Consider the following 15,820-nt stretch of genomic DNA (forward strand, 5'->3'; position numbering starts at 1 on the left):
CCTGCCAGTGACTCACACCTGGAATCCTAGCTACTCTGGTGGCTGAGATCTGAGGACCACAGTTGGAAGTTAGCCTATCAGGAAAGAGACTCTTATCTCCTCCAAAAAAGCTTATCTCAGAAAAAGCCAGAAGTGGTGTTGTGGCTCAAGTGGTAGAGCACTAGCCTTGAGCAAAAGCAGATCAGGGACAGAGCCCAAGCGTTCAATCCTCAGGAGGACTGGCAGAGAGAGAGAGAGAGAGAGAGAGAGAGAGAGAGAGAGAGAGAGAGAGAGAGAGAGAGAGAGAGAGAGAGAGAGAAAACTGGTGAGACTGTCCATCACTTGTCAGACCCTGTCACGGCTGAATGTCAAGTTAATTAATGGCTTCTGGAGCTGATTGTCAAGTGTTCAAATCCCACCTCTGTCACTTTTGCTTTGAGTCCAGCTCTCTGGTGAGTAAGGGTAGTAACAGTTCCTCTCCCATAGGGTCCTTGTAAAGATAGAGCAGGTTGGTTTTCATAACGCTTTTATTTACAGCAGTATTTACACAATGGTAAGTGCCATGGGACGTATGAGCAATTTTTATTTCCATAAGCAAAGCTTTTTCCCCCTTCCCCCATGAGTTGATTTGACAAGATTCTGGTGAACTTCTTTTTTCACTTAGCAATTCCTCAGCAGATCTTTAAAGCTTCCTCCTGGTGCCTTACTGCCACCACATTTGTCGTATATGCCACTCTTTCTGGATCCCCACTTGGACTCTTCCAGTTACCCAATGGGAGGGGTCTCCCTATATCTGGGAATCTTGGCTGTTTCTCATGCAAGGTCACGCATTCCTTTCATTTCCAATAGTATTCTTTTGTTTTATAAATGCCCGTCTCTTCAAACTCTCATTATAAAATGGACCAGATGACACCGTTTTTCTTCTGATCCAGTTCCTTCAAACTTTACTTTTCCCACTTCTTGGGTCTTCCCCTCTCAAAGACAACTTTCCTTTGGGGTGGCCTGGGTGGCTAGGGGCCCTTGGGCTGAGTAATTGATGCTGTTATGGGGAGAGAGCAGGGCAGAGGGAGGACCATAAAGGAAGGACTTAACCAAGACCAGTGTATTTTATTGATAAGACCACAGTGTGTGTGTGTGTGTGTGTGTGTGTGTGTGTGTGTGTGTGTGTGTGTGTGTGTGTGTGTGTGTGAGAGAGAGAGAGAGAGAGAGAGAGAGAGAGAGAGAGAGAGAGAGAGAGAGAGAGAGAGAGAGAGTCCCATTGAGTCAGAGGCTCCTTCCTCCTCCCCATGGGTCACTAGGGTTACAACCAAGAGAAGGAAGGAATGGATCCCAGATCTCTACTTTCTCCAGATCTAAGGCTACCCTCGTCAGATCAGCTGTCAGGGGAATGAGAAATAGGATCTGAGCTCAAAGTCCAGGGGTAGTGCAATATTGGACTGTGAGCCTCAATTCTACTTCAGTTCTGGCACTGTTTCTAACTAGTTATATGAGCTTGGGTAAGTCACACCCTCCTCTAAGTGTCAGTTTCCTTCACAAGGGGGGTTGAATTAGTTGAGTTGTTTTTCAAGCTTTTCCTCCCTCAGAATAGTAGGCTCGATCAATGTATTCTGCAGGTAAAATCAAAGGTCTTTTCCTAAACTCTCATAAAGTAACAGCAGTAATCATGAATGTACAATACTTTCACAATCTCTCCCCCCCTCCCCCCCAAAATAGCTGTGAATCAGTGAACCTGCTACCTTCAATACCAGGACACAGAACAAAGGGAGTCTGATTCTTGCTCTAGCTAATACATTGAACACAAAGCTTTGTGTGTGCTATGCTGCAACGTGGTAGGGGAAAGTTTTCTGCCTGAGGCATTCTGGGACATGAGAAATGAGGTGGACACTGGTGGCTTTCGGAGCATTTGTCTGGTTCCACTTGGACTTGTCAGGGAACAACAGGTAGAGATAAAGATCTTCTGGGGTTTGGGGTATCCCTGTTCTCACTGGCCTTACTCCCTGTTGGTGCTTCTAATGCAGCGATGTGTCTAACTCAACCAGTCTTTTTTTGGATCAGTTGTAGGGCTTGAACTCAGGGCCTGAGTGCTATCCCTGAGCTTTTTCACTCAAGGCTAGTGTTATACCACTTTGAGCCACAGCACCACTTCCAGTTTTCTGGTGGTTCCTTGGACAGAAGAGCCTCATGGACTTTCCTGCCCAGTCTGGCTTCAAACCACAATCCTCAGATCTCAGCCTGAGTAGCTATGGTTACAGTCGTGTACCACCAGTGCCTGGCTCAACCAGTCACCTTGAGGATGATCCATGAGTCTTTCTGGGAGAATCCCCTCTGTACAGATGCCCCCATCCCTGCAACCCAAGGGTAACTTGAATCTGGCCACATGAGCGACTGGGAGAAGAGCTGTGTCTAATCCAACCCTTCCATTCAAGCCCAGGAGCTCTGGGCTTTGTGACAGGGACAGTCGGGGAGCCACCATCTGTTGCGGTGGTTTTTATCTGCTCTCCATTGCCTGGGCCTAGCAAGTCACCTTCCTGGGGTCTCTCAGGTGGGGTTTGGGGATCAGTGGCTCCAGAGATGAAAAGGAAACCCCCCTGTACCAGAGGAGCTGCTGCCTGTGAACCAAAGACCACGACAAGAGGAGGAAGGTAGCATGGTGGAGCTAGACATGTGTCCTTCAGTCAGGGAGGCTGGACACGGGGAGGATCACCACCCTCATTCTCTTGTGCTTGGTCACCCTGGACTATCAGAGATCAGGGGTATGAAGACAAGCAGAGGAGACAGAACTGTGTGGAGTCTACTGAGCTGGGACATCAACTCAGACTGGCAGCAGGGAAAGATGAAATGAGGTGTCGGGAGGGAGGCGGGAAACTGGGGCAGGGGCAAGGGGATCCCTACCAGATGCTGGAGGGGTGGGTCTGGAGCTGGGGGGAGTACAGGTATCCCAGTTCCTGAGAAATGGGGCACATTTCTCCTGCCTACCTTCTCTCAGCACCAGTGAGCAGCCAACTGAAGGGTGGTGGTGGGTGTCCTGGGGCGAGGCTCTGCCTCCACTCTCCAGCCTCTGCCCTCCGCGCCCACGTGAGTTTCTTGGTCAAATAAACAACAAGCTCTTATGACTGAGATCTCAAGGAACAAAGGACAGCCTGTGGCCCCCCAGAAAAGGGAACTTGGAATTAGACTGGGTCAGGTGGAGGGGAGCGGTGACAGAAGGGGTGGGAGGTGCTCCTCAAGGCTTGGGCATTGGGGCCCCTGGAAGAGCACCCCTACCCAGGCCCCACGGCAGGCCAGCCTGGTCAGGAGATCTCGTTGCCAAACACCTCAAGCACAAGGGGTGTGAGCTTCATGCTGCTCCCGGGCTGGAAGGAAAGGCAGCGGTACTGCTTGGAGTGCTCCTCATTGAGGCTGCGCAAGTCGGCCAGCTTCTGGATCATCTTGGCATAGAGCAGGTGGCTGCCAGGGGGTGGGTGGCGGCAGCGGATGTAGGTCTGCAGTGTGTTGGACAGACGGTCCTGGATGGCCTCAATCAGCTTGCGGTCCTGTACTCCAGGTCGGTCTGTGGGCCAGGGTGGGGAGGAGAAGATTCAGGGGTTCTGCACTGAGTTCCCCCACTGCTCCATCTTATCAGCACCCCTACCTACCTGCACAACCCTGTGTGACTGATGACTTGGGACACCATCAACTTGCCTACAGTCCCTAAACGGCTGTCCATTGCATGTAGGATCAAGTGCTTTCATGAGCCCATCTGACCTGGCCCCACTTCAGTTCACTTCCTCTATCTCTATTCTAGGTCTTTCCCTCTGTCTTGGGGTGGGGGTGGAGGTGGTTTGCTGGTCCTGAGGCTTGAACTCAGGACTTTGGCACTGTTCTTAAGTTTTTTCATTCCAAGCTGGCACTCTATCACTTGAGCCACACCTCCCTCCTCTCCCCCCGCCCCCGTCCCGCCCCTTTTTGGATCCTCAGATCTCAGCCTCCTGAGTGGCTAGGATTACATGTGTGCCACCAGTGTCCAGCCATACCTTGATTTTCAAAACTCTCATCACATTAGGAATTAACCATTACATGGTGTTCATCTCATGGAAGCTTCATGGAAAGGGAGAGTTATGGCCTTTGCTGTGGATCCCTATTCCTAGCCCAGTGCTTAGCAAGTAACTAGTAAGTCATTGCTGGCTATATGGACACAGGAGAGGAGAAAGGGGAGGCTGTGTCCTTGCCTTGGGCCTACAGAAGGAGACAAGAGCCGGGCGCTGGTGGCTCATGCCTGTAATCCTAGCTACTCAGGAGGCTGAGATCTGAGGATCACGGTTCAAAGCCAGCCCGGGCAGGAGAGACCGTGAGACTCCTATCTCCAATAAACCACCAGAAAACCGGAAGTGGTGCTGTAGCTCAAGTGGTAGAGCGTTCGCCTTGAGCTGAAGAGCTGAGGGACAGCGCCCAGGCCCAGAGTTCAAGCCCCACGACCGACAAAAAAAAAAAAAAAAAAAAAAGGAGACAAGAACACGGTCCTGGGCACAGACGCTTTACTTGTTCTCTGAACGTGGCTCAGGCTGACGCAAAGCTGCATTGCCAATAAGACCAGAATAATTTCCTCCTCAGCCTTTTCCCCTCTTCCCAGCCCAAATAATAAGAAGAGATCAAGAGTCACCATACATTGCCTCCAAAAACAGTCTAGTCAGATCCATCTATCATTCTCCAGTTGTTTTTTGTTTTGTTTTCTTTTTTGCCATCCTAGGGGTTGAACTCAGGGCCTGAGTGCTGTCCTTGAGCTTTTTATTCCGCTCAAAGCTAGCCCTCTACCACTTGAGCCACAGCTCCATTTTTGGCTTTTTAGTCATTAATTGAAGATAAGAGTCTCACAGACTTTCCTGCCCATCTGGCTTTGAACTGTGATCCTACCTGAATAGCTAGGATTAGAGGCATGAGCTACCAGTACCCAGCTACTCTAAGGAACCTTGAGTCACAGGAAAGTTCAGCCCAGTTCATACGAGAAAAGCCTGGGAATTGGGAACACACAGGCCTGTGACCCTGTTTATCTGGTTCTTCAGAGCCCATGAATCCCCTTCAGTCTCTATAAGGCAAAGGTAAGGGCAAGAGGGACCCCCCAGTGGACCCCAGTAGGCCACATACCCCAGGACAGTGGGTATTTACTTTTGCTTCTGGCCTTCACTAGGACTTGGTTGCTCACTTCCCAGGTTCCCAAGTTCCCAGCAATCCTTGGGCTGCATTACCTGGGGAGACAATGCAGATGGCCATGAGCAGGACATGTTCCTCCTCGTGCAAGTTCAGCTTCTTCAACCCCACCTGGAACTTGATGAGGGGCTCAATCAGCTCCTGGTTGTGTCCCGCTGTGGGAGAGAATAGCCAGGTGTTGTGGACAGAAATGGGGGAGCCGCCCACCCTCATAGAGTCAGACCCTGGCCCTTCTTTCCCTAAAGGAGTGTTTGCCTAGACCCCTTCCATATGCCTGATGGGAACTCAAGACCTCCAGGTGAGGTGGAGCCAGAGGAAAAGGTACAGGAGGACTCCAGCCGCACCTTTGGTCACATCAGTCACGTCGTATTTGTAGTCCTGGCTGCCACAGTCCCAGGTCATGTCATCCATGCTGAAGGACTGGTTAGAGCGCAACATGATCACCTCGATGGCACTGGACTTCAGCAGCACGATTTGGTCGTCAGCGGTGAGATCCCTGTGGGAGGGGCAGGAGGGTGTGGGGTGACCCTTACATCACAAATCACACAGCGCAAATCACACACATCTGTTTAGTGTTTTGCCCTGATAGGTGAGCTGCAGGTACTCAGATCCTTCATCAAGAGCTTGCCTTTGGGGCTGGGAACGTGGCTCAGTGGTAGAGCGCTTGCCTTGCATGCATGAGGTCCTGGGTTCGATTCCTCAGCACCACATAAGCAAAAAGAAAAAAAAGCCAGAAGTGGCGCTGTGGCTCAAGTGGTAGAGTGCTAGCCTTGAGCTGAAGAGCTGAGGGACAGTGCCCAGGCCCAGAGTTCAGGACCCACAACCGGACCCCCCCCAACACCAAAAAAAAAAAAGAGTTTGTTTTTGATTTTTGGTGCTAGTTCTGGGGCTTGAACTCAGGGCCTGGGTACTATCCCTAAGATTTATTGTGCTCAAGGCTACTGCTCTACCACTTGAGCCACAGCTCCACTTCTGGCTTGTTAGTGGTTAATTAGAGTCTCATGGACTTTCCTGCTGGGGCTGGCTTAAAACTGTGATCCTCAGATCTTAGTCTCCTGAGTAGCTAGGATTACAGGTGTGAGCCACCGGTGTCCTGCTTCATCAAGGGGTTTGTAACCTAGTTGGAGAGGAAAAGAATATTCCTTGAGGGAGAACAAGTCAAGACTGCTTGTGTACTAAGGTGAGAAGTGAAACAGCTTGGTGACTAAGACAAAAGAAAGCCAGCCAGTGACTTACGCAGCCCGAGCTTTTAGGGACAGGAAGGGAGCTTAAAGAAGCTTCCCAAGTTATGACATGAATAGGTTCATCTTGATACCGCCCATGATTCCTTTCTCTTCTCTTTCCTTTCCCTTTTTTCCCTTTCCTTTCCTTCCCCTTCCTTCCCCTTCCTTCCCCTACCTTCCCCTTCCTTCCCCTTCCTTCCCCTTCCTTTCCTTTCCTTTCCTTTCCTTTCCTTTCCTTTCCTTTCCTTTCCTTTCCTTTCCTTTCCTTTCCTTTCCTTTCCTTTCCTTTCCTTTCCTTTCCTTTCCTTTCCTTTCTTTTCCTTTCCTTCCTTTCCTTCTCTTCCCTCTCCTTCCCTCCCCTCCCCTCCCCATCCTTCCCCTTCTCATCCCTCCCTTTCCCTTCACTTTCCTTCCATTCCTCCTTTCCCTTCCCCTTCTCTTTCCCCTCTTCTTTTCCTTTCTCTTCCCTTCTTTCCCCTGCCCCTAGGGTGTAACTTTTTCCTTCAAGGTTGGCTCTCTACCACTTCCAGCTTTTTTGCTGATTAATTGGAGGTATGTGTCTTGGTTTGTCTGCTCAGGCTGGCTTTGCAGCATCTCCAGATCTCAGCTTCCTTAGTATCTAGAATTACAAACATGAGCCACCAGCCTCCTATCCTCTAGTCCTCAGTAGTAAGCTCAATCAATTCTTTCTCCAGGAGAAAGAATTGGCCTTGGGCTTATCCTGTTTCCACCAGGTACTCTGGTTCAAGACTTGATTGTTGTCCTCTACAATAGACTCCTATTGGAATCCCAAACTCTCTCAGGTCTCTCGCTCATCTTTCTTACTTCTGCCTCAGCTAAATGTCATTCTTGTGACCAGAAGTTCAACCTCTCCCTCTCCCTCTCCCTTTCCCTCTCCCTCTTCCTCTCTTCCTCCCTCCCCCATCTCTCTCTCTCTCTCTCTCCCCCACTGTTTCTCTCTCCCTTTCTCTCAGTGGTACTTGGATTTGAATTTAGGGCCTTGTTCTTGCTAGAAAGGTACTCTACCGCTTGAAACATGCTTCCAGCCTATCCTTACTAACTTTCAAACACTGCCTCCCTATCCCCGCCCCCCCAGAATCAAGCCTGTACTCCTTAATTTGGCTCCATCTCTTTTCCCAGCCTCACTTCCTATCCCAGCCTCTACCACCCCTCCATTCTAGCAATACTGACACTGTGCATTTGGATGCTGTGTATTCTCACACCTCCATGCCTTTGAGCATGCTGCAAGCTCCGGGCAGGAACTTCCATCCTTCTTCTGATGTTCTGCCTTATCTTTCTACTCCTGAACCTAGCCCTCACACTGCAATACTGTAAGCAGAATTACAACCCACTTGCATTGCTGCTTTAAAAAAAATGTTATTGGGAAGTGGCACTGTAGCTCAAGTGGTAGAGTGCTCGCCTTGAGCTGAAGAGCTGAGGGACAGTGCCCAGGCCCAGAGTTCAAGCCCCATGACCAACAAAAAAATAAAAATAAAAAAAAATGTTATTGTAGGGGCTGAGAAGGTAGCTCAGTGGTAGAGTGCTTGCCTTGCATGCATGAAGCCCTGGGTTCTATTCCTCAGTACCACATAAGCAGAAAAAGCCAGAAGTAGAGCTATGGCTCAAGTGGTAGAGCACTAGCCTTGAGCTGAAGAGCTCAGGGACAAGCGCCCAGGCCCAGAGTTCAGGCCCGAATCACTGACAAAAAAAAAAAAAAAAGTTATTGTAAACTAGTATATGTTTAGGACAAGCAGAAAAGGTCAAAAGCTATGTACATATGACCATATAAGATGATGTTAAGTGAAATGAACCCTAAGATAGGGACACAAGTGTTTTTTCTTTCTTTTTTGCTCTTGTTTTTAACGTATTTAAAATGTACTATGTGATTTTTTTTTTTTTTTTTGCTTTTCTTGTATGTTCTTCCCCCACAGCATAACCCCTGTTTTCACTGTATTGGGTGTCGGTGCCCTGTATCTTGTATATCCATTTTTCTAATTTGGGGAGGGGAAGGGAAATAACAACATGCTTAAATAAGGATACAGGTTGACCCATTTAACAATGAGATGTACAAGACACTGTGTTAAAAAGGAACTTTACAACTTGGCGGGGGAGGGGAGGGAGGAGTTGGGGAGGTGGGAAGGGAAGGGATCGTAGGGGGAAAACAAAGGAGGAGGTAACAATGCTCAACAGGAAATGTACTCATTACCTTACTCATGTACCCCTCTGTACAGTATTTTTACAATAAAAAAACATAAGAAAATGTTATTGTAAAGGTGATGTACAGTTTGGGTTACAGTTTGTGTGTTGCTTTTGCTTGTGCTTTGCCTGTCCCTGTGTTTCCTTTCAGCTTTATAAAAGATTGTTTCTGACTCTTTGGTTTACTTGTTTTTGGTGTTTGTGTTTGCTTGTGTGTGTGTGTGTGTGTGTGTGTGTGTGTGTGTGTGTGTGTGTGTGTGTGTGTGTTATGTGTGTGTGTGTGTGTATGCCAGTCCTGGGCCTTGAATTCAGGGCTTGGGCTCTGTCCCTAAGCTTCTTTTGGTCAAGGCTAGCCAATCTATCACTTAAGCTATAGCTCCACTCCAGGTTTTTTGTTAGTTTATTAGAGATAAGAGTCTCACAGATGTTCCCACCTGGGCTGGCTTTGAACCATGATCCTCAGATCTCAGTCTTCTGAGTAGCTAGGATTACAGGTGTGAGTCAACAGTGCCTGGCTTAATTCTTCTTCTCTTGAGCTATGCTCCATTCATCCATTGCTTATAGTTTCATATCCTGAAGGCATGCAGAACCAAACTTTCACATGAACATGAAAAGTCCCCTTTCACCATGGCTAATGGGTTTTTTTTTTTTTTGGAAGTTGTGGGATTTGAATGCAGGGCTTCACATTTGCTGAGAAGCAATCTGCTGCTGAGCTATCCTCCAGCTCTTTTCTGAGCTGTTACTTTTGAGATAAGTGTCACTTCCTGCCTGGACTGAGATCTTCCTATTTTTTGCTTCCTGTTGTAGCTGGGATAACAGGCAAGATCACCATTCCATTTGTGTGTGTGTGTGTGTGTGTGTGTGTGTGTGTGTGTGTGTGTCTGTGTGTGTGTGTGTGTCTGTGTGTCTGTGTGTCTGTGTGTCTGTGTGTCTGTGTGGTTCTGGGGCTTGAACTTGGCGTGGGTATATTCAGCTTTTGTGCTGAAGGCTAGCGCTCTACCACCTGAACCACAGCTCTACTTCTGGATTTTTTTTTTTGGGTCCAGTCATGGGGCCTGAACTCTGGGCCTGGGCGCTGTCCCTCAGCTCTTCAGCTCAAGGCTAGCACTCTACCACTTGAGCCACAGTGCCACTTCTGGCTTTTTTTTTCTTTTTGCTTATGTGGTGCTGAGGAATTGAACCCAGGGCTTCATGTATGCAAGGCAAGCGCTCTACCACTGAGCCACCTTCCCAGCCCCATGGATTTTTTTTATTTTTTTTTAGTTTAGTGGAGAGAAGAGTCTTATAGACTTTCCTGCTCAGGCTGGCTTCAAACAATGATCCTCAGATCTCAGCCTCCCAAGTATCTGGGATTTCAGACATGAGCTACCAGTGCTCAGCTGGGATTTCTTTTTTCCTTTTTCTTTTTTATTGTGAAAATACTGTACAGAGGGGTTACAATTACATGGGCAAGATAATGAGTACATTTCTTATCAAGCATTGTAGCCTCCTCCTTTGTTTCCCCTTCCCATCCCTTCCCATCCTCCCTCCGCCCCCGCCCCCAATCCTCTCCTGCACCAAAGTTGTAAAGTTCTTTTTTGACATAACGACTTGTACATCTCATTGTTGCAATGGGTCCACCTGTATCCCTATTTAAACGATTTGTTTTTCCCCTTCCCCTCCACAAATTATACCAACATCAAATACAGTGAAAGCAGGGGTTATGCTGTGGGGGAGGGACATACAAAACAACAAAGAAATAATCTTATAAATGTGTTAGAAACAATCGCATGAAAGAAAAAAAAACATTTGAATACATATTTTAGGGTTCATTTCCCTAACATGAACTTATCTGAGCTTTTCTGCTTGTCTCAGACATGTACTAGATATTGCAAATAAGGGAAACCATGGGACCTATGTTTCTTTGGGCCTGGCTTACTTCACTTAATATAATTTTTTCCAAGCCTTTCCATGTCCTAACAAATGGGGCAATGCCATTCTTTCTGATGGAGGCATAGAATTCCATTGTGTATATACCACATTTTCTTGATCCATTCATCTACTGAGGGGCATCTGGGTTGCTTCCATATCTTAGCTATGGTAAATAATGCTGCAATAAACATAGTCGTTCAGCTGGGATTTCTAAGCATGGTTCGAAGCTTAGAACAGTGGTGCACAAGAGTTGATGCCAGGGGAAGCAGGTAGGAAATCTCCTCCTACAGCCACGTAGCTCCTCCCTGGTTTGCCCCCTTGTCATTTCATAGTTGTGGCCGCTTTTGGGCATCTGATCTGTGCCCTGGCATGGCGCTGCGGTGTCTATGTCTTTCCCACCCTTAAGGGCAGGGTCTAGCCCCTCCTTGCCTGTGTTCCCACGGTCCTGGAAGCAGGTTTCTGCCCAGCCCTTTATCTCTTTGCAGCCATTGTTTACCTGTCTATCTCTTCCATCAGTCTGTGCATCCCTGGAGGGCAGGGACTGTGTGTCCTAGTCAACTTCTCTCTCACACACAGTTTATACAAGAAAGCTGTTGGTTGGGTGGATGTGCCAGAAAAGGACATGACACCCCTGACCTCGGCCTTGGACTCAGGAAGGAGTCCCTAGAAACGAACTTGAGGCATCTGGCTCATAGAGCTAGGCCTCTTGTGCCCCGCAATGGGTCTCTTGTGACCCAGCCTGGGTGCTGGGTCCCTACTTGCATCCTCCACTGCTCAGAGGACAACGTCCTCTCAATCTACTCTTTCCTTCCCTCCTCCCTCCCACCCCTCCTTGCCTTCCAGCCTGCCTGCTTCTTCCTTCCTTCCTTCCTTCCTTCCTTCCTTCCTCCCTCTCTCCCTTCCTCCCTCCCTCCCTGACTTTCTTCTTTCCTTCCTTTTTCTCTTTTTCTCTTTCTTTTTTGTGCCAGTGATGAGGCTTGAACTCAGGGCCTGGATACTGTTCTTGACCTTCTTTTGCTTAAGGCTAGTACTCTACCACTTGAGCCACTTCTGGCCTTTTGGTAATTAATAGGAGAGAAGAGTCTCATGGGCTTTCTTGTGTGGGCTAGCTTTGAACCACAATCTTCAGATCTCAGTCTCCTGAGCAGCTAGGATTACAGGCATGAGCCTTCAGTGCCTGGAATTTCTTTTGTACTACCAAAGAAGAAAGTTTACGGATGATCCCTAGAGGAGGTAGGAGGAGGGAGCAGGGCCAAAGGCTGCTTAGGCATAGTTACACCCAGAACAGCCCATCCAGTCCCACCCTGCCAGATTCTCATCCTACCCCTATTCCCTCACCCACACACACTTCTCACTTGCCTTCCCATTCCTACAGGAGGATGGGCCCCTGCCTACGGGCAGCAAGATCAAAGCCTCGACACAACTACTGGTCCTCAACTTCTTGGGAAGATAAACCTCTCACCTCAGCCTAATTTTTTTTTTTCTGTGCCACTACTGAGGTTGAACTCAGGGCCTGGGCACTGTCCCTTAGCTTTTTTGCTCAAGGCTGGCACACTACCACTTAAGCCACAACTCTGCTTCTAGCTTTTTAGTTGCTAACTGGATATAGTTTTAGGGACTTTGCTTCTTGGGCTGGCTTTGAACCGTGGTCTTCTGATCTCAGACTCCTACATAGCTAGGAGTGAGCTACAGGCACCCAGCATGAGAAACTTTCTTTTCAGGACAGATTTCCCAAGTGTTCAACCATAGTCTCTAATGACAAGCACCAAACATCAGCACCTAAGGGGCTCAGGGACTACCTGTCCAAGATCCTACTAGAGCAAGAAAGGACAAAGCCTGACAGGTAATCAAAACTAGAATGGAAGCCAGGTGCTGCCCTGCAGACTCTGCACCATAAAGTGTTTTCTTCTCTAGCTATTTACACAAAACAAGAGTCTGGAAGACACAGAGTTTGCAAATAATAACAGAAGGGAGGAGGGAGTTGGAACTTGTGCTCCATGGAATGTTTTGGTGGTTGGCAAGGAAAGGCTCTGGGTTTAGGTAAACCAGGCCCAGTAGCACGTGGGGTTCACCAAAGATACAGTCACTTGTTCCTGCCAGTATGCCAGATGGCCCTTGTGCTTATGTTGCAACCAAAAGCGAATACAATAAGCGGGTTCAAGTAGAGACCAGAAGAGCATTGGAGACTTTCAGGTTGTGGTGTTGGTGACACACATACAATAACAAAGTCAGTTATCTAAGGGCAGAAAGAAACTGGGAAGTGCCTCAGTTTAGCCCTATGAATTCCCAACACCCAGGGGGTCAGATCGTCATACAGACAATAAAGGACAGCTCTTAGTTTCCAGCTGAATTTGCCAATGTCAACTCATTTTCCTGCTCTCAGGATTAGCAGTTAATTGGAGATTAGAGTCTCATGGACTGTCCTGCTTGGGTTGGGTTGAAACCCTGATCCTCAGATTTTAGCCTCCTGGGTAGTAAGGATTACAGCGGTGAGCCACTAGTGTTATCCTTTTCTAATTCTAAACTGCATTGTGTGTATATCTAATGGCAGTGGATACAATGAACTGGGAAGAATAAGGATCTAAATATATATCCCACTACATATATAAACTATATATTGGGAGATGGAATTGTCTTACAAAGTATCTACTAAAAGTGACAGTTGTTTATTCTTTTAACAGTATTTAATGCTGCAGAATATTCAGATGTCTTATACACATTATATTATTAAAACACTAGGACACTGGAATGAAGGAGAAGAATTTCTATCCATCTATAAAGGAGAAGCTCTAATCCAGTAGAACTCCTTATATCTGTTTTGGCCAAAGGGCTTATACTGAACAGGAAATGGTGTTTCAATGGGAATTTGGCCAGGTACTGGTGGCTCACACCTGTAATCCTAGCCACTCAGGAGGCTGAGATCTGAGGATAATGGTTTGAAGCCAACTTGGTCAGGAAAGTCTGCCACTAAACTACAAAAAAAAAAAAAAAAAAGCTGGAAGTGAAGCTGTGGTTCAAATGGTAGAGCATTAGCCTTGAGAATAAAAGGTCAGGGACTGTGCCCAGACCCTGAGTTCATGCCCCAGGACTTGAGGGCTGGAGAAGGGAATGTGGATGAAGGATGGCCAGGCCATACATGCCACTAAGCTTTGCTTCCATCCCTCTTGGATTTCTGGATTAAAAAAATATATTTTTGTGTGCCAGCCCTGGGACTTGAACTTAGACCTAGATGGTGTCCCTAAGCCTTTTTTCACTTAAGACTCTCCACTTGAACTGTAGCTCCACTTCTAACTTTTGGTATTTAATTGGAGAATAAGACTTTCCTGTCTGACTGGCTTCAAACCTTGATCCTCAGATTTCAGCCTCTTAAGTAGCTAGGGTTACAGGTGTGAACCACTGGCATCCGGCATTCTTTTTTAAACAAGTCTATATGCCCTGTGCTTTCGTCTATCATTTCTTGAAACTGGGAGTGGGGGAATACTGTCCATTGAATGTGAAGGAATGATGCAAAGATTAGAGTCAAGGAAACAGGCACTGTCCACTCTAGTGAACTCTAGGCCTGGCTCTGACACCAGAAAGAGGTCCTGGCTGGCTACTAAACCTCATTTCATTATCCAGAAAGTGTGGGACAGAGAGCCCTTTGGGATCAGCTCCCAGAGTAATGCTGGTGGGCTAAATATCCAAAATGCAGACTCCTGGGCTCAACTTCCCCCAGACTCTGACTTAGGAAGTCTAAATCTATGTTTTGGGAAAGCGGAGGATTTGTGAGCCTTCTTCTAGCCCAGTCATGGATTCTGTCTGCTCCCCCCAGATGTTCCAGAAGTTTCTTACCTGAATCCTGGGATCATCTTGGCAAAGCCAATGACCTTTTGGATACTGTAACTGACCAGATCAGCCAAATGGGGCAACATGGAGAGCTGGGACAGGCCCAGTGTCACCGAGGGGTCATCTGGGTCTTCTTCATTCAAATCCAGGTAGAAGTTGGAGGGCTCCATAATGTCTAGGGAAGAAGACAGGGAGGAGCTATTGAAGGCTGAGACCCTCTTGCCTGCCTCGGAGAGGAACACATGTATCATAGCTGCAGAACCAGTGGTAGCCTTCCTCCAGACTCCTGAGCCCAGGCCCAGGCTTCTTCAAGGTCTCTCTGTATCTCATCTCTTTTCTTTTTCTATGGTCCAAGACTGGGATCTGAACTCAGTACCTGACACTTTCACTCATTGGCTAGCATCCTACCGACTGAGCCACACCTCCAATTTCCCCCTCCGCACTCTTGGTCAGTTGTGGGCCTGACTTCAGGGCCTTGTCGCTGTCCCTGAGCTCTTCAGCTCAAGGCTAGCACTCTACCACTTGAGCCACAGTGCCACTTCTGGCTTTTTCTGCTTATGTGGTGCTGAGGAATGAAACCCAGGCCCTCATGCATGGGAGGCAAGCACTCTACCACTGAGCCACCTTCCCAGCTCCCCTGTGTCTCTTCTTTTAGCCTTATAAACTGGTAAAATCCAAGAGGCAAGCTGGGTGCTGGTGGTTCACACCTGTAATCCTAGCTATTCAGGAGGTTGCAATCTGAGGATCACAGTTCAAAGCCAGTCCAGGCAGAAAAGTCTGTGAGACTCTTTTTTTCTTTTTTTTTAGTCTGTGAGACTCTTATCTCCAATTAACCAGAAAAAATCTGGAAGTGGAAGTGTGGATCAAGTGGTAGAAGGCTAGCCTTGAACAAAACAAGCCAAGCAAGAGTATGAGACCTTGAGCTCAAACTCCAGTACTGGAAAACACAAAAATTCCAAGAGGCAGAGATACCTGGAAAAACAAGACTTCCTTGAGCAATGATTTTGTAGGCAGACTGTGTTCCAAATGATCCCAGCACTTGGGAGGCAGAGGCAGGAGGGTCTTGAGTTCAAGTCCAACCTGGGCTATATAGCAAGAAGACTTTATCTCAACACTCCTCCCCCCAAACCAATAAAGAATGTGGAAACAAAAAAACCAACGAGGCCGGGCACTGGTGGCTCATATCTGTAATCCCAGCTACTGAGGAGACTAAGATCTGAGGTTCACGGTTCAAAGCCAGCCCAGGCAGGAAAGTCTGTGAGACTCTTATCTCCAATAAACCACTAGAAAACAGGAAGTGGCACTGTGGCTCAAGTGGTAGAGCACTCGCCTTGAGCTGAAGAGCACAGGGACAGTGCCCAAGACGAGAGTTCAAACCCCATGATCAAACAAAAAAAACAAAAACCATGGGGAAAGAGGAGGCTCAATCTTGCTAGTGATCAAAGAACTCCAAAGTAAAACATCTGCACTTTTCACTTATAATTTAGAAACAAGATTGATGT

At 47.7% G+C, this 15,820-nt stretch overlaps 1 protein-coding gene across 1 annotated transcript in view; it reads right to left on the minus strand.

Moving 5' to 3' along the window:
- Positions 1-488: 488 nt before the first annotated feature.
- Vdr (vitamin D receptor) overlaps positions 489-15,820 on the minus strand; it is a 65,001-nt gene continuing 49,669 nt past the window's right edge. The window contains exons 8-11 of the mRNA XM_070039804.1: positions 14,325-14,493; positions 5,508-5,659; positions 5,202-5,318; positions 489-3,529 (exon numbers count right to left, since the gene is read on the minus strand). Coding sequence (XP_069895905.1) covers positions 3,270-3,529; positions 5,202-5,318; positions 5,508-5,659; positions 14,325-14,493 — 698 coding nt within the window. The 3' untranslated portion in view covers positions 489-3,269. The remainder of the gene's footprint in view (positions 3,530-5,201; positions 5,319-5,507; positions 5,660-14,324; positions 14,494-15,820) is intronic.

The sequence above is a fragment of the Dipodomys merriami genome, unplaced genomic scaffold (genome assembly GCF_024711535.1).
Source record: "Dipodomys merriami isolate MVZ:Mamm:240054 unplaced genomic scaffold, mDipMer1.0.p SCAF_10, whole genome shotgun sequence".
NCBI classification, from domain to species: domain Eukaryota; kingdom Metazoa; phylum Chordata; class Mammalia; order Rodentia; family Heteromyidae; genus Dipodomys; species Dipodomys merriami.